Source organism: Paroedura picta, chromosome 3 (genome assembly GCF_049243985.1).
Source record: "Paroedura picta isolate Pp20150507F chromosome 3, Ppicta_v3.0, whole genome shotgun sequence".
Classification (NCBI taxonomy): domain Eukaryota; kingdom Metazoa; phylum Chordata; class Lepidosauria; order Squamata; family Gekkonidae; genus Paroedura; species Paroedura picta.
Window position 1 is genome coordinate 153045486 of NC_135371.1, and position 23565 is coordinate 153069050.

General features: G+C 46.9%; 1 protein-coding gene across 2 annotated transcripts in view; it reads left to right on the plus strand.

The window, feature by feature from the left end:
* Nucleotides 1-11583: 11583 nt before the first annotated feature.
* The window catches only part of RAB11FIP4 (RAB11 family interacting protein 4), a 239466-nt gene continuing 227484 nt past the window's right edge, over nucleotides 11584-23565 (plus strand). For both annotated transcript variants that reach the window (XR_013229554.1, XM_077328726.1), the window contains exon 1: nucleotides 11584-11837. Coding sequence is in view for 1 of the 2 variants with exons in the window: in XM_077328726.1 (XP_077184841.1) it covers nucleotides 11685-11837 (153 nt within the window). In the remaining variant the exon portion in view is untranslated. The remainder of the gene's footprint in view (nucleotides 11838-23565) is intronic.

Consider the following 23565-nt stretch of genomic DNA (forward strand, 5'->3'; position numbering starts at 1 on the left):
GTGTGAATCTCTTAATATGGAGAAGATAGTCCTACAGTTCTGCATGCGAAACAAGCAGGACGAAGGGGAGTGTCTGGCTGGATGGTGCAAGGGGCAGGCAGACAGCCTTCTTCAGTGATATCGGCAGCTCATTTCCCCCTCGTTCCCAGGTTCGAATTGTGCCCCTATTTGCGAACAGTTAGGCTTTGTGGTAGAAGCCCCAGTCTCGCTTCAATAGGCACTGTGCTGGCAGTGGAAAGCGAACTGCCACTTCTTGCATAGTTTAATGCATGTATTTCTTAATAACAAAGAGCCTCTTGTGGCACAGAGTGGTAAGGCAGCTGTCTGAAAGCTTTGCCCATGAGGTTGGGAGTTCGATCCCAGCAGCCGGCTCAAGGTTGACTCAGCCTTCCATCCTTCCGAGGTCGGTAAAATGAGTACCCAGCTTGCTGGGGGGTAAACGGTAATGACTGGGAAAGGCACTGGCAAATCACCCCGTATTGAGTCTGCCATGGAGGGCGTCACCCCAAGGGTCAGACATGACTCGGTGCTTGCACAGGGGATACCATTACCTTTACCTTCTTAATAACTCTTGGTGGGGAGGAGACTCAAACCGTGCTTGCAGGATACATTATGAGCCCTGACTATGCTACTTGTAAAGCATAAACAGCCATCTGGAGAATTTTAAGCTCATTTATTTTAGAAGCATATTGTCTTCTGTTCCATCATGTATAGTAACTCATAGTTTCTAAGAGTTTGTCTTTCTCTAGTGTCCTGTTCAAGATGTGCAAGCTACTTAACCTTGGTGAGCTCCAAGTAGGGATGCAGCCTCTGAGCTTGGAAAATGCTTGGAGATTTTGGGGATGGAGACCGAGGAGAGTAGGGCTTGGGGAGGGGAGAGACCTCATCAAGGAACAGAGTCCAGCCGACAAAGTAGCCATTTCTTCTGAGACAGTTGTCTGGGGCAGTTGTTTGGAGATCAGTTGTCATACATGGAAATCTCCAGGCCATGGAAGGGTGGGCTGCTTTTTACCACCCACCCCCACATCTCTCAAAAGCCAGGATACATAGGGAAGACCGGGGGGGGGGCGCCTCTTTCCCTCCCACCCACCTCCATATCCTAAAGGCCAGGCTGCTTAAGGAAAGCCATAGGGGATGGGTTGCCTCCTTCCCACCCACCCTCATCTCCCAAAAGCTAGGCCAGGTAGGGAAGGCTGAGTAGGGAACCATGGGGGGGGGGGCTGCCACCTTCCCATCTCCCAAAGGACAGGCTGGACAGATAAGGCTGTGGGGGATGGCTGATTTCTTCCCATCCCCCTACATCTCCAAAGAGACAGGCTCGGTGGGGAAGGCTGCTGGACCCTCAGCCCCTCTGAGAGGGAGGATTGGGGAAAGCAAAGAGCACTTCAATGGCCACCTGCAGGGCTATGGGGAGCTGTTGTGAGCCCAGGTATGGTTACTTGAGGAGTCCTTGGAAGAAAAGCCTTTCCAGGAGCTCCCTGCTTCACCTGAGCCTCACCTTGATGAGAGCTTACTCCAGCCAGATGTTCAACAGGCAAAGAGCTCTGCCCAATAGGAGGGAATGAAACTGCAGACAAGTCAGGGCTTTGATTCCAAAGTTGTTGCAGGAGCTCCACATACCCCTGCCCAGCCTCCAGCTGCATTTCCCTGCCTTGGAGAGAGCTATATAGGAGCCTGTTACCCAAGATCTGTTTTACCTATTTATTTATACCTGGCCTTAGTCTCTAAATGGGAACCAAAATGGTTTACATCATCACTCTTCCATTATATCATTGCAACATCATCCCTGTGAGGTAAGCCATGATTGTAAGCCATGATGTCTTCGGGTAGTAAAAAGTCCCAGCTCTTCAAGTTCCCTGTGAGGTAGGTTAGGCTAAGTATGTATGAATAGCCCAAAGTCTGTCATCAAGCTTCCATGACTGAGTAGGGATTCAAAACTGTGTCTCTTAGATCAGTGGTCCCCAACCTTTTGATCACTGGGGACCAGTCAACGCGTAACAATTTTACTGAGGCCCGGGGGGGGGTAGTCTTTTGCCGGTGGATGTCGCCACTGCCTGAGCTCCTGCTCCACTTGCTTTCCCGCCGGCGCCCCTGACTTCCCGTTGACCACTGGGGGGCGCTGTCAGCAGCAGCTGCGCAGTGCCACGCCAAGGGGTAGCCCCAGCCATGGCGGCCGCTGGAGAGCACCAAAGGTGAGACAGCGGCAGAGTGGCAGGGCAGCCCCCGAGGCAGCAGCCAGGGAGGAGGACGAGGAGGAGCCGCGGACCAGTACCAACTGATCTACGGACCGGTCCCGGTCCCTGGACCGGCGGTTAGGGACCACTGTCCTAGATCCATGACTCCAAGTCTCTGACCAGGTCTTTTCAACCAGGGTTTCACAAAACTCTTGGGCTTCTTGATGGCCCTGGAAGCGTTTCCTGAATGGGTGGGAGTTAATTATTTTTTTGTATATTTCTTAAGCATTTATCATGATATGACCACATATGGTCATGTTGACCACCCAACCCTCCCAAAATGGCCAATGATGAGTCTGGAAGGGGTGAAAAGGGGAGGGGCCCCAGGTGGCCATGTGCACAGCTGTGCTTTACAACCATATTGTGTATAATTGTGCCACTTCTGGGGTTTCTTGAAACCTGAAGAATGTCTCAGGGTTTTCAATGGTACAAAAGTTGAGAAAGGTTGCTCTAACCACTAACCACAGTGCCTCTCTTCTCAGGGACTGAACTTTGGGACTCTTGAATGCAAGTCATTTGTTACCAAGCCAGTAATCCCCGTCTCCCTTTTCAAGCAGTGGGGCCAGAGGGTTTGATGCTGCGTTTCCTCGAGCATCTTGCGTATGATGTATAAATCCCTCGACTTCTCTGCATGAGAATTCAGGGATGGAAATTATGCGGAGAGATTTTACTATAAATGATTGCCTGGGATGAATGACGGTGCTGTTATTCAGACATAAGGTTGCAATGAATTGCTGAGCCACTTGGTGGAGTAACAGGACTTTGAAACACCCTAGGAATCTTACTGCAAACTGATTGCGTCCTCTAATCAGGTATGACGGGCTGGGGGACAGTTTCAGGAGAGATAAAACTGTATACCCTAATAAGCAAGATGATTCATGTATTCCTTTACAATGTGTACGGCTTGAATGCTACATGTGGATTCTCTCCATGATGGGGGGAAACAAACACATTGAAGTTGCTCTATGCTGAGTCAGTGGTTCTCTCGATTTCCAAGCAGAGGTCTTTCACATGACCTCCTAGCCAAGTGCTTGTTAGCTGGAGCACCCAGAATTGAACCTGCCCCACATGCACATGCAGATGCCCCTCCTATAGATATTGTGTGTATATCTTCCTGGAGGATTTGTTCACAGTGTATTGTGGGTGTGTGGCCAGATGGGTGACCACCAAAAATCGCAATCAAGGCCTTGTTGCTGTGCCCCTTCCAGTTATTTTGGTTTTCTAGTCTGAAGCAGGGTAACAAAATTAACACCAAGGGCAACAATATTACTCCTTTTGAATGCTGGGGTAATTTTTCCCCTTTTTAGTCATGAAAGTAGGAAATGATTTGGAGACCTGGGATCTCCCTGTCCTTTCTTCATGGACCTCAAGGTGGCACATAGAGAAGCAGCCACACATTGTGCACACAAGAAGCCTGTGAAGGGAGGCCATGTTTTGATCAAGTTGGCCCAATATCAACCTCCAATGTTTTTCATGATGATAATGAAGTTAGCCATTCAGTTGAGTCCGACTCTTGGTGGCCCTATGGCACAACTGCCACCATGATTTCCAGTCTTGCACCAATTCTTGTGTAGCGTTCTGACCGGTGTCCGTTTTGAACATATCTAACCACCATGACCTTTGTGTATTTCCACCACCTCTTCTTGATGCTCTGTTGGTCAGTCAGTTCCTTCCCTTATTTTATCTTGGATAATGCTTTTGCAAGCAACAAATGGCATTCAGAACCTCTTTACTTTTGAGAAAGCAATTCTCAGATGTCCCTTTTTGTAGTCTTCTTCTAACTGCTTGTATTTCTGATTCCAGTAAGCTTCACTGTCTATTCTAGCTGCCCTTTTCTTGCTTCCTCCCTTTCATAGCAAGCAGGAATTCCAACCCACTTTGTCTGGGTTCAAGCCCAATATGCTATCTAGACAAAAGCCTTTGGGCTCACACCTCCAAGCACACCTGCTCTTTAAATGGTTGCAAGCAGAGAGGAAAGCAGGCTCAGGGAAGTGCCAGCCACTGTTTAAAACAGTAGGTAAATACGGTCAGATTCAAAAACATTAAAACCAACAAAGTTTCATGTTAAAAATATTTCCTATCACCTAATTGCTTTGTCGCAAAATCATTTCCTAATAGGCCAGGCATCCATTTCATTATATTCTACTGAATGCCTGGCTCAAGATGGGGGCGAATAACCTGGGTGGGAACCTCAGGACTGTGTTCTCCAGATGATGAACTCAATCCCGCTGGAGAAAACAGCTGCTTTGGGGGCTGGGTTGTATGGCATTATACCTTGTCGAGGGCCATCCCCCACTTCAAACCCTGCCCTCCCCTGGCTCCACTCCACTCTTCCCAATCCCCAGGAATTTCCCAACCTAGAATGGCAAGCCTATGACAGCTTCCGTACCCCTTCCCTGAGTCTCTTGACCCCAATTGCAGCCTTGGCAATTAACGGGATTCTGCAGGCTCTGGGACTGGGGCATTATAGCTTCTTGATTCAACGGCATTATTCAGAACAAGCCCCCGAAAGCTTGGGGTGACCCAGTACAACAAAGATGCTATCATGTATATGTGGATACAACCACAGAACTCCCATAGAACTCTTTAATTAAAATTTATTGGAGCACGAGGTTCCTGTTATTGGGCTGGGAAAGGAAGGCAGCTAGAGAGCACAGGCACAATTATGCTTCTATTGTTGATCTCTCTGTTGAGAATGTTACACAGCCCCCCTCTGGAGCGAACGCTGCCTGCAAATATATTAAAGACATTGCCACGGGGGTTAGAAAGCAACCAGAATTACACATGATAAGGTCACGGGCCTTCGGCTAATGCAGTTTCTGCACAAGCATTGTGACACCGGCTTCACACTTGCTGAATAAGCAGAGATGACATTGATGGAAAAACATCTGGCCCGGTTGGAAATCTTACAAATGCTGCAGGTATCGGAGGGCCTCGCTGCGAAATTTCTCCTTCTCAGTCACTAACCTTTAACAAGCTAAAATGACAAGCCCATCAGAAGTGATATTTCAGGAGCAGAGAAATCACTTCTGCTGTGTTCCAGGAAGCACATGATCCAAGCAGAGGGTATTTCTGGTCATGACTAATGCAGCAGCCAACACCTTATTATCCAGCTGTTCCTTTTCAAAGTCAGCCCTGCAGCTAAGACCATCAATCTACTCTCTTAGCCCTTTCCCACAAAACTGGCATGCCCTAAGAATGCAAGCCCCATCCATCCCACAAAGGGATAACAGATTACTTCTCCATGACTGCTTGAAGTAGAGAAAATACCCATACCAAAGAGATTAAGACTCAGCTACACATTATTCAGGGGATCCTGTATCTGTAGTTCCACCCACTGAGGGCATAACGGCTTTGGAAAGGGGACAGTTAGAGCAGGAAAATGGTTCAGAGGAAGAATGAAATACTTCTCCCCTCATGCTACTCTGATCGACTTTTGGGTGATACATCAATAGGTCTAATTCTCTACATGGTCAAATCTGTGGATATGTAAATCTAGATACTGGAGCCATGAACAGACAAATGTCCTAGGTTTGCAGAAAAATCTTTAAAAATATATCTTCGAGGGGTTAAAGCTCTCCAAAATAATAGAAGCAGGACCTGTTGCTTTAAGAAACTACTGCACTCAGTGTTGCCAGGCAACCACCACAGTATTGGCAGATGGTAATCCTTGATTTCTGTCAGTACAAGACAAGAGGAGGGGGCAGGACCTTTCCAGGTCCTTTGAGTGGGCCTTTGAGTGAGGACATGAGCGGCAGGTCTACCAAGAACTATCAGACAACTTGCTAACAAGCAACTTGTATGACTCTACCAGGCCCAGATGTTTTCTGCTGTTCAACAGCAGCCACTCCACAAAAGCCAGTGTTCTGTAGTAGTAGCTAGAGTTTCAGACTAGCATCTGGGAGACCAAGTTTCAAATCAACCCTCTGTCATATAAGCTCACTGGGTGATCTAAGGGCAGTTATAGATTCTCAGTCAAACATACTTCCTAGGGTGGTTATGAGCATACAATGGAAGAGAGGAGACTGAGGCAAATTTCTTCAGGTCCCATTGATGAGAGTGGCAGGACTTGCATTAAGTAAATACATAATAAATATTGCTGAAGATGGAGGTAAATAAAAATTAGTGGGTGGGAAGGAAAGAAGGAAGCAATGAAAGCTAAAGATATGAGGGGTTCCAGGAGGAGGGACAGGAGAAATAGTGTGGGGAAGGGGGAAATGAGATGCCCTCCCCCACATCTTTGTCCGTCCCTCATCATACAACAGAGCTCAGGATGTTTGTTGTGAGGACTGAATGAAGAAGAGAACGATGGAAATTGTTTGGGTAGAAAGGAAGAGATAAATGAAGCTTGAGATGTCCTTCTGGATGGTGGCCCTTTCACAATGAGCCTTTGGTGCTCATCTCCTTTGAGTGTGTTTTTGTGGTTGCAGTGTGAGTAGCAACTGAGTGGGAGTGGCTGGAGAACTGTCATAAGTGGCAGGAAGCCTTTTCCAGGGGGCAGCAATGGACGGTGGGTCTGTATCTGTAGTAGCAGCTGCCAGCCTCCTGGGTGGGTTTCATGTTGCAGTGAGGGATGTGGGTGAGGAACAGGAGTGCATCAAGAGGCTGCTGGAGGGACCTGTCTCTCTGGGCACCCTTGTCCCTCCTCTTGCTTTGCCTGCAGTGGGGGTGGCATGCAATTTGGCATGAGGATGCTCTCAATGATAGCTGGCTGCTGCAGTTGGTGGTGAGCGGGTGGCACCCTCACATCCACGTTCTAGTCTGTAACCCTAGGCACTGTCTGCAGAGCATCAACATTATGTATCTGCTGAACTGACAAGTGATGCACCCATCCCTACTGGCAGATGGTGGAGGCTTGTAATAGGAGCTGGTCTCTTTAAGGGGTGTGTGTGGCAGAGGAGGAGGAGCATCACTCCTGGGGCCCGCCCCCTCTCCACCAGGATGTCTTGGCTTGGCCACCTTCACTCATAATTCCCATTGGTCCTGCTTGCCCTGTCTATCATGCCACATCCAACTTTTAACACTGGCGGAACAGAATGCTGGGGCAGGATCCCCATGGGTGTCGCAGCACCCAGCAATGCTAGGGGCAAATCTTCCCCATATGGCCACTGAGTAACTATCCCCTTAGGGAGGTGACTAGCAATGGTGCAGCTGTGCCAGGGCCAGCCAAAGCAGTGCAGGTGCAACAGAGGATTACTGTGTAAATCATTTTCATGTCCTGGGGGCAGCCACACACTCTCAGCCCAGCCAACTTTACAGGGTTGTTTTGAGGATAAAGTGGAGAAGGGCATTATGTAAGCCCCCTTGGGTCTCCATTGGGAAGAAAAGTGGGATATAAATGGTTCTCTCAGGGCTCTCACCGGAGGGTCCCTTGTTGGAGTGGTGTCCAGGTGGTGATGGGCCTTGGTGAGCAGGAGCGGGTGCTGCAGGCAGCCGCTCCAGGGGCCATCCTAATCTGGAAGCGCCCAGCTTTTCTGGGCACGTCTGGATTGACCCGCTCGGTCGGCTCTTGGAGGTGGGTGCTCCAGGGGCTGGCCCAATCCAGGTGCATCCGGATTAGCCCTCTGACCCGGACACCACCTAGACATCACCCAAACAGGGTGGCCCTTCATGACCTGGATAGGGCCACCTACATGGTTCTTTCTCAAATATAAGAGCCACTAATGGTAAGAATATTATGGAGGTTATGAATGTTATTTATGCCATGTACAAAATCAAATTAAGTGAATGTTCTGGCTTCTTGACTGTAAGGTACTAAACTTTTGTTCAAGTTCCTTCTTTGTCCCTTTCCAACTTTTATGATTCAAAGAGCATCTGGTCCTCTCCTCTTTCTCCTTTATTCTCACTGCAGACGTCCAAAGAATGCTGTCTGCTTTTCCAGGGAGACGATATTAACTAGGGTTGCCAACCTCCAGTTGGGGGCTGGAGATCTCTTGGTATTACAACTATTCTCCAAACAAGAGAGATGATTTCCCTTGTAGAAAACAGCTGCTTTGGACAGTATACACCAGGGGTAGTCAAACTGCGGCCCTCCAGATGTCCATGGACCACAATTCCCAGAAGCCCCTGCCAGCGAATGCTGGCAGGGGCTCATGGGAATTGTAGTCCATGGACATCTGGAGGGCTGCAGTTTGACTACCCCTGGTATACACCATGCCATTGTACCCTGTTAATGTTCCTCCCCTCCTTAAATCCCACCATCCCTAGGTGACACCCCCAAAATCTCTAGGTATTTCCCAACTAAGAATTGGTGACCAAATGGTCAGTAACTCAGAGAGCATATTACTTATTTTAAAAGTTCTACCTGATAATTCTGCCTTCTAAAAGGTATACATGATGGCTTCCAAAAAGTCTTAAAGACAACAGCAGTAAAACTGTTTGGTTAACTCTCTAGGGCAGTCTTTCTCAACTTTTTAACTATTGAGAAACCCCTGAACTATTATTCAGGCTTTGAGAAACCTCAGAAGCGGTGCAATCGTGCAGAATATGTTTGGGAAACCTAGCTATGTGCATGTGCATCTGGGGCGCCTCCCCTTCCCACCCCCTCCAAACCCATCTTTGGTCATTTGGGGAGGGAAGGGCAGGTTGACATGATCATATATGGTCATATCCAATAAATGTTTAACAATTTTTAAAATGTATTTAAAATTAATTAACTCTCACCCATTCGGGAAACCCTTCAAGGGCTGTCAAGAAACCCCAGGGTTTCACGAAATCCTGGCTGAGAAAGCCTGCTCTAGTGAAAGCGACCTGTTAGAAAAGCAGAACTTCCCCCCTCCAGTCTAGGATTTCCAGTTTTACAAAAAAGAGAAATGGGAATAATTTTGCAACAGAAATCAAGAAATTAATGAGATGCACTTTGAAGCCAACTCCAGGCATTAACACGAACATCTCTAGCAGACAAGCCTTTGAAACGCCAAGCCCTGCAATGCTCTTCAAAACAGCACTAAGAAAAATGGCAAGAGATATAAAATGGCTGTCATAGCCAGGCAGGCTCATTAGCGAGCAGTGCTCCCCCCCCTCCCCACAAGCTGGAGAAATCCTGGCTTGACTCCAAACCCTCAAGTACCTGAACATTATTCAGCTCTCCCAGCAGTGCTTATTTCAAAAGCTCTAATCAAGATTTACATGACTGGAGGGATAAGGGAACAGGCTTCTGTTTTCCAATGGTTCTCCAGGACAGTCGAGATTTGGTCACTTGGCCCTTACGTCTATATCTCCTGATCACTTCTGATTGCAAAACAAATATCTGAAAGGACAAAAAGGTGTTCTCTCGAGAGAACAGAAATAACTTAGCCACTTACTATGTACCAGTATTCTACTGACTGTGCATTTATGCACAAAATATTCTCTCACTTCAAAAAATGCATCTCTCAAACTCAAGTTTTGGAAGTAACTATGAAAATGAGAACATTTTCAAACCTGGGCCCAAACTTTACCAGTCAGGTCTCGGTTTGGTATTGGTGAAACTTTTAGGTTATTTAAATCAATTTGAAGAAGAAGAGTTGGTTCTTATATGCCACTTTTCCCTACCCAAAGGAGGGTCAAAGCGACTTACAGCTGAGATTACTGCTCAGTCAGAACAGCTTTATCAGTGCTGTGGCGAGCCCAAGGTCACCCAGCTGGCTGCCCAAGGTCATCCAGCTGGCTCGCCAGATTAGAAGTCCGCGCTCCTAACCACTACACCAAACTGCTTTTAACTAGGATTGTCCATTGGCCTGGAGAAAAATGCCCTGTGCCTTCAATAGATGCTCAATGGGCTGCTATTTACCTCCCTGCTTTGAAAAGCTTCAGCCATCCACTTTTACACATTAAACATCTAGTCACAGAAAACATATCCCCCTGCCAGCTGGCAATCCTTGTTACTCGATCTAGGTATTAGTGAACAGGCCTTATTTATTTATTTTTACATACATTGAACAAACTGTCATTATGTGTCAATAAGCAATGGTCGTTCATTATATTCCAGAACAAGTAGAAACTCATTTAAAGAAATTAAAGTTATAAACTGTTGTTGGTGTATTTGTTAGGTGGTTGACCTGGGAAATCCCGTTTCAGATTCCAATCTTGCCATGAAGTTTGTTTGGTAACCTTGGGTTGGTGATGTTTTTCTTCAGGCCAGTGGGCAGCTCTGATGTTACTTTGAGCTCCTGGGTAGAAGAATGAGATAAAAATGAACTGAATAAAAATAAACATACTAGCTTTTAATGGACTCAGATGAGGAAATGTGTTCAGGATTGTACCCCACGTGTAGTGGTTAGGGGTGCGGACTTCTAATCTGGTATGCCAGGTTCGATTCTGCACTCCCCCACATGCAGCCAGCTGGATGTCCTTGGGCTCGCCATTGCACTGATAAAACTGTTCTGACCGGGCAGTGATATCAGGGCTCTCTCAGCCTCACCTACCCCACAGGGTGTCTGTTATGGGGAGAGGAAAGGGAAGGCAACTGCAAGGCCCTTTGAGCCTCCTTCAGGTAGAGAAAAGTGGCACATAAGAACCAACTCTTCTTTTCTTCTTTTTAGCAGGAGACAATAGTCTCCTACTAATTTCTTCAGTACAGCCCCCAAACCTAGGCATGTTGAATCAGAAATTCCATGGGGCCTGCCCCCTACTAAGTCATATACAGAATCATAGTCTTGTTGTCCTATTCTCTGGGTTCTGGGTGAAGCTCATTCCATGCACTCGATACAGGTTGTACAGTTAAAAGCTGATGAAGCTGCCTTTAATTAAATTTGCCCAGGGGTGGCATCACATCACAGGGCACAGATCAGTCACTGCATAACCAGCTCTTAGTAACCCTGTTGTAAACCCAATCTGTAAAGTTAGAGAAAAGCAATTCAGTTGTGCCCTTCCCCCATATCAGGGTATATATCTGTTTTAGGGGATTTTATGTACTGCTTTCCCAAGATTTTACCTTTGCACAAGTCTTTGGGATTCCGTTCTCTTTGCAACCTTAATATGGACTAGGATTCTTACAGTCAACCCAGTATTTAAAAGGGTGGAAGCATCTGCCCTACCCTGCGGGAATAATGGATACGGGGTGTCAAGGAGGGGCATTGTAGGCGCCCCTTGCCCTCTCTTTTTCGCTCAGACATACACACTTCTGACCAGAGCTGGGAAGATGCAGGCGGGTGGATTCATTAAACTGCGACCGGGGGGGGGGGGATACAATGAAGGCAAATCTTGCGGGCAGGTGCTTTTCCCGCAAGCTCCTGCTGGTCCCTCCCGTCCCCGGGCCGCGGTTTCCTTTGATGTGCATCCTTCCGTTCCTCGCGCCTCCTCCCGCCATTGTTCCCCTCCCTCCCTCCCTGCCGGCTCCTCCCCGTGCTGATGTCATTCGCGGGCTGCTCCGGCGAAGGGCAGCGGCACGAGCCGCTCGCGGTCATGGCTCCTGCGGTGCTGCGGGGGAGCCTCTCCCCGGCCGCCTCCAGCTAAGCGCCGACGGGCGCCATGGAGCCCGCGGGCCTCGGGGAGCCGCCGGATCTGATGCAGTTCCTGCGGAAGCTCAAGGAGGTCTTCGATGTGTGCGACGAGGACGCCGACGGCTTCATCCGGGTGGAGCACTTCGTGGCCCTGGGGCTGCAGTTTGGCCAGGAGGACGAGGTAAGGCGCCCGGGCGGGGAGGCAGGCAGGCAGGCAGGCAGGCAGGGCCCTTCCCTCGGTGAGCCCCCCCGGATTCAGACTGGGCGACTCCCATCACCCCACCCCACCCTTGAGCAGAGACTCAAGAATGACCCGGGTCCCATAGCCAAGTGCCAGGCGGAGCGCACCTGGGAAATGTTTGGGGCCCTTGGTTTGGTCCTGAAATGTGTGCCTTTGAGCATGTGCAAAATGCCGTGCCTTCCCTGCTGCAGTCACCACAAATTGGAGAGGGGGCTAAAGAGCACCTTGCCAGGTTTGAACCCTGGTGACCCTCATTTATTGTTTTAAGTAAAGATGTGCGGAGGGCCACTTCGTAATAAATAGGCCATCAAGTTGCAGCTAATTGATGGGGTTTTCCAGGCGAGAAACCAAGAGAGGCGGTATGCCATTACCAGCCTCTGCATAGTGACCCTGGGATGCCTTGACGTTCTTCCATTGAAATACTGACCAGGGCAGATCCTGCTTAGCAGCCAAAGTCTGATGAGATCGGGCCAGCCTGGGCTGTCGGCCTGACTCTGACGCAAATTATAAGCTTAGAATTTCTAGTATGTTACCCCCCCTTCCCCGCCCCACACATGGACACTACTGGGGAATGCCAGTCTATACAAAAGATGATAGGGATGTGTCTAATACCAGTTCTGTAGTACTGAGCCCCATGGACTGCTGCTATGGGGTTCCTATCAGGCTACCAGATAACTTAATTGGTGCGCTTCTGGTCACAGTGCATGACTGACTGGCCTTGGGTGAGCAGCTGGTGCACATTGTACTTCAAAGCAATGATTGGCATTGATGTGAATTACCGGAGACTGAGGGAATTGTCATCACTGTGGTTCCAATGAGCTATTATATTCCCTCCCCTCTTAGATTTTGTCCCACAATTGTGATCTTGGGTTGATCTAGTCGCCTCTGGGTTCTGTCACCATCCTTTATCATCGCCCAGTGAGCCAAGGATTCTTATTTTCTCCAGGCTGCTAACGTGCAACTTTTACCTGCTGCTTTTTATTGCCTAATTTCACTAGCAATTTACTGGTTTCATTGGGTGGTTTTGCCAGGAATGTCAATACCCGTAGGGCGAAGCTCTGGTTCAATTTATTTTTACATTACCAAATGTAAATAGAATTCTCTTTCTCTCAAGCAGCCTTCAGGCAAGGAGGAACTGTGAATTATTGGTTTAGCTTAAGACGTTGGTGCCCTTAATCAGGTTCCCAGGGTTTGCTCTTGTCTTCCTTCTGCTCATGTGGAGCACCACCGAGGTCGGTAGTCTTACTCCGCTATAAAAATCAGGACCAAAGCCATAGGAATTCACTGCTAGAGGACATAAATTCTGTTCACAAATTACAGTGAATTTAGGTACAATCCATGTACGTTTGGTCTTTTTCTTTATTCGTGAATTGAGTAATTCTCACATTACAGTCCACACATGTCCAGCTAAAAGTGTGATTGAAAACTCCCATTTATCCAGCAACTGCCCCCCCCCCACGAGTTTTATTTGGAAAGTGAACACTCGTTGACTCCTCCTTACAAGCAGGTTAAGCATTTACATACAAGTTGTGTGTGTTCTCTGTAACTTTTGTGAACAAGGTTTCTGTGTACAGTGTTTACTTGATGATCCCTTGTGCATGTGTTGAGTAAACCTTGTGAGTTAAACCTCACATTCATCTAGGTACTGATCCCTGGTTTCATCTGTAAAGTGAAAGTGAGTTTACACAGAGAGTGATCATAATGTGGAATTTGCTGCCAGAGGATGTAGCAACAGGGATGCAGCTATAAAAGGGGCTTAGATAGATGAATGAAGGACAGGTCTGTCAGAGGCTACTAGCCATGGTGACTGAGGGGAACCTCCCTGTTCAGAGGCTCGAGGCCTTTGAATCCCAGAGCCAGGAGGCAACATCTGGGGAAGGCCTCTGCCTCTATGTCCTTCTGTGGGCTGTCCAGAAGAACTGCTTGACTGCTGTATGAGACAGGATGCCTGACTAGATGGACCATTAGTCTAATTCAACAGGGGTGGGTTTTTTGTTCTTACAATAGATATAACTATACGCTTATGTACATGCATTCACTATAAGGTGTGAATTACAGACATAACCAATAGCGTGGATGGCAGTAAAAGGGGGACTAGGCTGATTCTATCAGTGGCTAGAAGCCCTGGCTACTAAGGGGAACTCCTATACTGAATGGCAGCAAATCTCCAAACACCAGTGCTAAGAAGCAACATAAATCCTTGTTAGTTAGCTAGTTGGTTTTCCTTTTTAGTTAGTTCTCCATGACAACTGTTTGGTCACTGTGCTAAAATGAAATGGCGGACAAGATGGGTCAAAGGTCTGATCCAGCCGGGCTTTTCTTTGCTTCATCTAAAATCGGTGGGATGGGCTGGTGGCCTGTGTTTTCAAAACTAGAGATCTTTGCTGTTTGAATTGTTTTTCATATTTTGTCGTCTCCTTCAAGTCTCAGTGAGAAAGGCAGACTGTAAATGAAGTCCATAATAATAACAGAAATACAACTTGAGATCTGCTTTCCTGATGCAGTTTAGCATATTTCGGTAAGCCCTAGAATAGAAGTGATTTCAAGGTCATACCTTAATGTTGGAGTTTCATGGCCTTGCTAGTCACCCAGACTGGTTCAGATGCTTTGACTTTGTTGTTTGCAGCCCCTGCATTGTCGCTTTCTACTTGATTGTTTGATAAGTAGCTGCCTCAAGTGTGGCCAAGTTGCCTTAAGTGGCTTTCAAGATTGATGGCTTTAGCTTGCTTGATTAAAAAAAGATGCTCCCTCTGAGGAAGCAAGCACTGGTTTTGCAGAGTACAAAATGCACCAGGCTTTCACTTAGGGTTACTAGCAGGTGTGGGCAAAGCTGCACGGTCCCTTTAAGAGGGACATGGTGTGGAAATGGGTAGCTGAAGCTTTTCAGGGCATGGAGGGAAATAATGTCACCTGGTAAATTACATTCTATCAAGCCTCTGTAAAAGGGGGGGCTGTGATCAGCAGTAGCCATTGGCTTGGTGTTTAGCAGGTCCCAGGTTCAAGCCTTGGCATCTCCCGTTAAGGATCAGGTAATATGAAGAAGAGTTGGTTCTTATATTGAGGAGCTCTGCCTGAAACCTTGAAGAGCTGCTATAAGTCTCAGTACTGACTTTGATAGCTCAGGAGTCTGATAGCTTCATATGAAGGTGGGACAGGGCATTTTTCCCCCTCTAGGGTAGGTGGCAACGTAACTTGCACTGAATTAACGTCCTGAGTTACTGAATGGAACAAAACAAAATGAAGAACTGGGCTGTCATTAAAAATACAACAACCCATAATTTAGAGACTAGCTGATACATTGCAGTGGTGAGGTCTAGATGCCAGTTTAGGCCTTGGTTATAGAATTGCTCTCCCTCAATCCAACAGGCAGAATTTCTGAGTTTTGTATTGCCTGTTTTAGTCCATTTTAGCCCATGTAACCCATTTGTGCAGCACTTTTCCACTTTAAAAAATGCTCTGGGTGGTTCACATATAAAGTGCAAACAGAGCAATAAAACCCCAAATTTATTTAGAACAGTCGCCATAATTTAACTGAGCAAGAACTCTGTTTTACTGTCTACCCGGAAATGGGAAAAGAGGAAGACCATTCTTGCCCAATGTTTTTTATTTCTTCCTTTAAAGAAAAACTGCATGAAATGTTCTACTTTGGAATGCAAGTTCAACGTGTGCTTCCTCCACCTATATTCCCCAGTGTTGGAAAGTGCCCCATTTGCATGTTTTAGAGTTTGCATGGGTGCCTATAGTGAACCTAGATCAGGCTTTCCCAACCAAGGTTTCCTGGAGTTTCTTGACAGCCCTGGAAGGGCTAACCTGGAGGCTTAAAATCAGGACGTACGTTTGCCAGGTGAGATGAGTAACCTGCATTCCATGAAATGCCTAGGGAGAGGGGCATTGCCTTGGTCTAGCCACAGTCGGAATAGTGGATCCTGACAGGTGCCCCAGCAGTGCAGCCCATTGATAACCAGTCCCAGAGAGTCTGGAGTCCAACTGCTGCCTAGTGGGTGTCCCAGAAACGAATCTGGAATCTGTCACACTCATCCCGTGGGCACCTATAGTGGGCTGCTCTGGTTTCATTTGTGGCCCAGTCCAGGACTGTCAGCCTCCTGTGAGCGATTCAGGGCTTCTGAACCATGGGTTGTTGGAACTTCTGGCAGGCATCAGTGCGGATTCCAAACCCTGTCCACGTGGTTTGGGTTGAGTTTAGCATTGCAGTGCCATGCGCTGCCTTCATCACCTGCTCCCCTCCTGATTATGCTCACCCACATCTGCCCAGGGGCCGGCAGCAGTGAGGATTTTAAATAGTTAATGGCAGCTGGGGATGGCCCTTGTGCAGCTGCATATACTTCCTGGCTGAGGGCTCTTCTAGCTTTACCTGCAGTTGAAGTTATTTGGGTGGGTGCAGCTGGTTGTGCAAAGGCTGAAAACAAAGCTGCCACGGCTAAAATCCCAGCCTTGGACAACCATAATAGGTAGATGAGGGCTGGATCTAGTCCCTCTGCAAGACAGAGCTGCCAGCTTTGTGCTGGGAAATACCCAGAGATTTTGGGAGTAGAGTCTGAGGAGGGCAAGGTTTGGGGGTTTAATGCCATTGAGACCAATTTCCAAATTGGCCATTTTCTCTGGATGAATTGATCTTTGTTGCCTGATGATCAGGTGTAATAGTGGGAAATCTCCTGGAATTTGGCAACTCCCCTGGTCTGGTGTAGTCCTGGGTTGTTGCCCTAAGACAAAACCTGGATGTGTTTGCTTTTGACCCTGCTCTGAAGTCAGGAGGACTTTGCGGCCTGATCCAGTGATCTGTGTGAGATTCATGGAGGGGAGGGAATTGACTCTAACGTTCCATGGGCCTGCTTAGAAAAATGCAGCCTGTTTAGGGGCACCGGGCCTTGAAGACATGTGTGGAAGCCTTGATGATACCTCCTGATCATCAGCCCTGGACATCTCATGGTAGACTGTGGAAGACTACTGGGTGTGGTTGCATCTTTCTGCAGCAGGTTGCATCCTGCTGCAGTCTGATGGAAAAGCCCATCTTAGACCAGTTTCTGAGGTATAAGGCACTTCAAAGTACAACAGCTCCTTAAAAGTTGAACATGCCAACCCCAGTGCAAGCCCCAGGGGAGAATGCCCCTGTCATACTCTCCAAATGCTCTGAAAAGGAGGCAAGCAGGCTACAAAGAGGTCCATGTTCTGGCCTTCCTACAATGGAAAGGCAAGAAATTAATGCTGAGTCTGGCTAAAGGATTCCAGTTAGGTTAGTAAGACTATAGTGAGTCCATATACCTAAATCCACACATAATTGTTGCTCTTCTTGTTAGCAGAGTAAATAAGTCATAGATATGCACATGCTGTATTTTAGGTTAAAGGAGGAAAAAAGGTTTATTTGTGGAAGGACAACTGTGATAGTGCAGACAGAGAGAGGATAGCGTCTGCCTACATGGCTACCTAAAGAGAAGAGAGACAGAGAAACCTCCAGGAAGGAGTATATTGCCCTGAGAGTATCAGTCTAAGGATAGACAAGAAAGCAAACTTAAAAGGGTAGAAAGGTCCGGAACTCTCTGACCTATCTAATGGTCTTCTTGCTGCCCCCTTCAGGGTCTCCTTCTCTTCTTGTCTTTGTACACCAGGCATTGTCTATTCCCACACTTTTTTCTTTTTAAAGAAAAAGGTAGCCCTCTTAAAATCCCATTCTCCAAGTAGCCATGAGAGAGGGGAGTTGGATGAGCCCAGGTTTTGGTGCATTGCTTATTTTTGGCACACTGTGCTGGCCCAATCACTAGTGACCTCTGAGGATGCCAACAGGAGGAGCAGTGTGAGAGGTGTGTCCCACAATCCCCTGCAGTCTCCCGGTGGATGCTGGGGCAGACTGTGCATGGTGGGCCAGTGTTGCTGATGTCATGCTCCAGTCCCTTGATGCCTTTTCAGTGAACTCTTGATTGTGCCTCTCAGATGACACCGCATGGCCGCTTGGCCAACCAGATGTCCCAGGCAAGGTCCGCAACGCCTGATAGTTTAATGCTAGACCAGTTTTTCCGGATGGAAGCCGAGAAAGCCTTTGTCCACGGAAAAGCAATCCTGCTTGCTGCTACTGTTTTCAGTGTCTGGAACCAATCACAAATCACTGCCCAGCTTAGTGTGTTTCTGACATCTCTGTTGTCAGGTTCTTAGCTCTGTTCATTTTGCCTCTGCTCAAGGGGGTTGCAGAATTTCTGGGGCGGATGTTATGCTGCCTGGAAGCTTAGATCTTAAGAGTGCCTTTTAACTCAGAAAAATCTGCAAAGAATCAGGGGAGGAGACAAGACAGCAAGATGTCAGGCCGTATCTACAAGTACTGTTAGCTGATGTCCCATCTCTGTGTATGTGAAGTGTCCTTATGAAATGGAAACCGCTGAAGTGAAGATGACCCTGTTTGTGGATTGAGCGAAATCTGACCGGGGAGGGACAGAGCTGTTACTAAGGGCTTATGAGCAGGGAGAGATTGGGCTACACCAAGATGGACATGGTTCAAGGCCCATCTCTGCCATGGTTGTCCCTGTTTTAACAAGTATAGTCTTTTCTGGAAGATCTCTCTCAATTGCTAATGAATATTCGATACAGAGTTAGCAGAGGTTTTAATTTTTTGTTATATAACTATTCCTGTTTAATCTTCTCTGCTTGTAGTATCTGTGCGGCCTCAATGAGCTCAGAAACACGCACTTAGTGATTTGTTTTATACAAAAAGAGTATTTTGGATCATTTTCAATTTGGGTTTTGCATATATCTTAAATTTTATTTGCTTTCAATTGTTTGTATTTGCTCTAATTTGGGCAGCTCTTTTGTCCTTTTCTTATCTTCTGTATTAGATAATTTTGTGGGTGGGCAGGCGGGCGGGCTGTGTTCCTCTGTAATTTCACACGAGCAGCAAAGACTGCTTTATTTGTTTAAATACTTATATCTCACCTTTTTGGCTGCGTGTCTACTTCCATATGGCTCATGTCTACTCATGTGCTATGTATGTATTCTCTAACTGTGCTGCATTTGCCATTGACCATAGACTGGACATGCTGTATCTTACATCTCTGTGTCTTCCTCTGTGGCTTCATTTGCTGTCTGCATACAGACTGAACAATTGATATCTTTCTCTCTGCTCTTCCTCTGCAAGGATCTCAGAGTGACTTAGGTATAATCCCCAACTGTAAGGTTTCCTACTGGCACACAGGCAGCTAAAACCACCAGGTAAACAGATGTTTGTGAAAGGGTAGGCTGCTTTTCCCTCCAGGTGGTTGGCAGGATGACTGCTGGCAGCATTCAAGTCTGGACCTCTTTCTTTTAGCACTAGAGCAACATGTACTGTCTACCACTCTATCAATTAAATATGCTGTAAAAATGTCCTGGCCAATTAGTTTACTGCAGCTTTAAAGACAAGGACTAGGAGCAAGGGGTTCGAATTACAGGAACGGAGAGTCCACTTAAACCAGGGATAGTTAAACTGTTTGCTGGCATGAGCTCATGGGAATTGTAGTTCACGGACATCTGGAGGGCTGCAGTTTGACTACCCCTGACTTAAACACTAGAAAGCATTTTCTGACAGCTGGGTCTGTTCATTAATGGAATACGCTACCTTTCAGGGTGGTGGAGTCTCTTTTGGAAGTTTTAGGAGGAGATTGGATCATCCCCTGTCAGGAGTCTGCGGTTTTGAAGTCCCTGAGAAGGTGGAGGGCTGGACAGGATGGCCCTGTGTGGTCTCTTCTTGCTCTGGATGCTTCTGATTCTGTAGCTGTGTGGTATGTTGTGGGGTGGAAACCGCAGAATGCAGCATTTGTCAGAATGTGATGTTATATACACGAGAACCCTTCCAGAATTTTGTGGGGTTTATTCTACCATGCTTGAAGGAGGAAGAGGGTTTCCTGCAAAGTTCATGGCTGAAGATTTGCAAAATGTGCTTTCTTTTAAGCCCAGGTCAACATTTTCATGGAACAGGATGATAGAAAATTACAGCGCTTGGGAGGAACAAAAGGTCATTTTCTTAATCCTTTGTCAAACTTTTATTGGGGCTGCCAGCTTTCCTGCCAGCCTCTGTCTCTTCAATAGCAGCTTGATCCTCAATGATCATCTTATGATTTATGTTGAAGAGGCCAAAGGAAACTGAGTTAATTTTTCTGTTAGGTTGGTCAGCCCTACTATGAACTGTTGCTGTAAATGAGACAAAAATGGGAGTCAAAACCTATGTGTCTCTGACTTCAAGAAGCTCTGGATCACTTTGGTTAGAGGGTTAGACTAGAATCTGGGAGACCTGAGTTCAAATCCCCACTATGGTATGAAGCTTGCTGAGTGACATTGGGCTGGTCATTGTCAGCCTGACCTACCTTTCAGGCTAGGTGTTATAAGGGTATAATGCAAGAGGGCAGAATAATGCATGCAGGCCTGGAGCTCCTAGGGAGAACAATGTGATGAAAATGTCCCAAATGAACTACATATATCTATAGTTTGCAGTATCTGATAGAGGATTCTGTGTTGAACTCATGTGGTGAGCTATCTAGGTCTGATGCACATTCCTTATTCTACAGAACAGTTCCATATTTATTGGGGAGATGTTCACAGAAATGAAAAACTACAAGCGATGCTACTTGAGCACCGTACAAGGGTATCTCCTAATGAAGTGCTGAGCATGTTCTGACAGAAACCTACTGTCATTAGCACCTGGTCTCATGGCGTATTCTTTATTGCAGAACAGGTGGCCACCCAAGCATGTACCTGAAGGCTAAGATCTTGGTTTGAAACACTGGTCGTGTTTAGATTCTGGATTGATGGACCTCTTTTATGATGATAATGTGGCGCTTCCTATTTTTATGGTTTCACTGTTCAGCATGCACATTTGGAGGGTGGATCTTGTGCAACGTCTCTGTCGATGAAAGGCGTTTCCATCTGTGGAGTCCCCTTGCAGATGTCCAAAATGCTCCCCCCGTGGGGAGACACCGCCCCCCCCCCCAATGGAAGGGGGAATAGGAAAAATCAACACCTTTTTATTGCTGGACTTTTTCTGCTGGGTCCAAACCATCATTTTATTTAGCCATTCATGTTTACTCGCTTTATTTGTGTGTTCAGCCAACTGCTTAGCTTCACTGTGATTAAGTGCGGTGCTGTCTTTCTCCAAGCATGGTGTCTAATGTTTAAAATAGCTCCAGAGGCAGGGGAAGTCAACAAGGGAAAACATTTCCCATCTCTGCCTCTCCATTCAGGGAAAACCCTCATCCATTTAATTTCTACTTGGGGTTTAGAGGTTTGATTTATGATAACCACCAAGCCTCTCCAATAAGTAGGGGCAGTGATGGATTAGCCTTGATTAAAAAAAAAAAACAAGCAACCCACATCCTGCCTTAATCTAGATATGGCTGTGCCACAAAATTGGGCTGTACCATATGCAAAGGCATGGTTTAGAGAGGTAGGTCAGAAGCCCAGTGCTTAGGAAGGCCAATTATAAATATGTATTATACATCCATCATAAAACTTTAATGGCCACAAATACAACCTTATTAAATTCTACCCCTACAATACAATTCTAAAAATCCAAGTTATGTAAAAGATATCCAATATAAGGCATCTCATTAAGGCCAGCACAAATATCAATTGCTTATAAGAAGAATTGCATAAAGATCTTGTGTCTACTTACAGGACTATCCAGATTGCTCACAGACAGTATTTTTACACACATTTCACATAATAAGGTAAACCTAGTAAAACAACAAAATGCAAAATTCTGCCTTCCTCATCTCCACGTCATGTCATATCACATATTCAAGGTCAGACCAGGATGCTCCTGGCCAGGACTCCCCGGAAGACTCCTGGAAAACTCCCCAAAAGATACGGGGCCCTCCTGTTTCACATGCAAGCTTTATCCAGAGGACAGAAATGCCAAAGCATCCAATTCTGTTCCTATCTGAGTTATCCTTATTGAAAAAGGCAGTGCTCCGTTCACTCCATGTAAATAATTTCTAGGGAAACTTTCTCAGTGAGCCAAAGAGGCACAAGCTATCTGCAGGCAGCTGTTGCTCCCGAAGACAGGTAGCAGGGCACAGTGTGACTTCATCCTGTAGCTGGCTAAGCCTACCATTTGGAGCATTGTAATAGACTCAGAGTTGGAAACAAAAGGCTATGGTGAAAGGAAACCAGAAATATGGAAGCGATGGAGCTGGTTCTGAATAAATGCTCATAATGGTGCAGATAATCTGGATATTCATTATGCACAACGATGGTATTTGCTCATGGTCCTCCTGGCTGCAGCGAGGCTAAGGCAAGCGTGACTTGTACCTAATGGAATGAGAACGTTTTGTCGTATGAGTCTTCAAACATTATTGCTGTTGCTTAAATCACTTTAAGCGGGGCTGGGGAGCTCTAAGAGAACTGCTCTGCTAGAACAGCTCTAAACAAATTGCGATTAATCCAAGGTCACCCAGCTGGCTACGTGGAGGGGAGCAAGGAATCAATCCCAGTTCTTCAGATCAGAGCCTCCTGCTCTTCACTACTGCACCACACTGGCTCTTGAGAGTTTAATATAGCAATCCCAGGCAATCTCTTGCACAGCATCCCTGGCCATTCTGCTGTGCCCTTCTGTTGTGACACTGTGTCCTCAGCGGTGCCCCTGTGTTATGCATGCAGGGAAGGCACTCATAATGGGAAAGCATTGGCAGGGATCTCATGAAACCCACCAGTCCATGACTGTTCCTCCACACTCAATGCAGGAAGAGTAGAGATCTGCACAGTGTCCTGGTTAAGAGGACTGCTGCATAACTATGGCCATCACTTGTCATGATGGTCCTTTTCCCAGGGATAGGCAGGGAAGGGGGTTTGATGCTCAAAGGGGAGCAGCCGTCTTTCTCCATAACCACATAGAAGTGTTTGAACCTGTTGTAAACTTTAGTCGTAGGGCTCTTGGCTTTATTTGGCACAGATTATCTATTGACTTAATTAGATTGTCGCACTCTTGTCCTCCCCAATGGGCATCCAAGCTGGTTTCCAACATCCTTTGCTCCTCCTCCATTTTGTTCTTGCACCAATAGTCCTGGGAGGTAAACTAGGCTGAGACAGACCGACTGGCCCGAGGTTGTCCAGTGGGGATGGGAACCTGGATCTCCCAGAACCTAGTGTGGCGTTCCAACCATTCCAACATGCTAGCGGTAAAGGCCAAGTGCTCAAGAGGCCTAGGGTTCTGTAAATGAGCTTTCCTTTGCTCTGCGAAGCTGATGCGTGAGTTCCTGATTTGAATCGGGCTTGGGGTGCAGAGGGAGGGTTTTTGCAAAGCTTTCCCCCTAGGCTGTTGTCCTGGACTTAAATGATTCTGTGGAACCCTTGTAGCAAACAGACAGGGACCTGTACTAGGACTGTCAGCTCCAGGTTCGTAAATTCTTGGAGATTTTAGAAATTTCAGCAGGGTATAGTGCCAGAGAATCTTCTGAAGCTATTTTCTGTTGGGGAACTGCTCTCTGTCATCTGGAGATCAGTTGAAATTCTGGGAGATCTCCAGGCCCCACCTGTACACTGGCAACCTCTAATCCAGGGGTAGTCAAACTGCGGCCCTCCAGATGTCCATGGACCACAATTCCCAGAAGCCCCTGCCAGCGAATGCTGGCAGGGGCTTCTGGGAATTGTAGTCCATGGACATCTGGAGGGCCGCAGTTTGACTACCCCTGCTCTA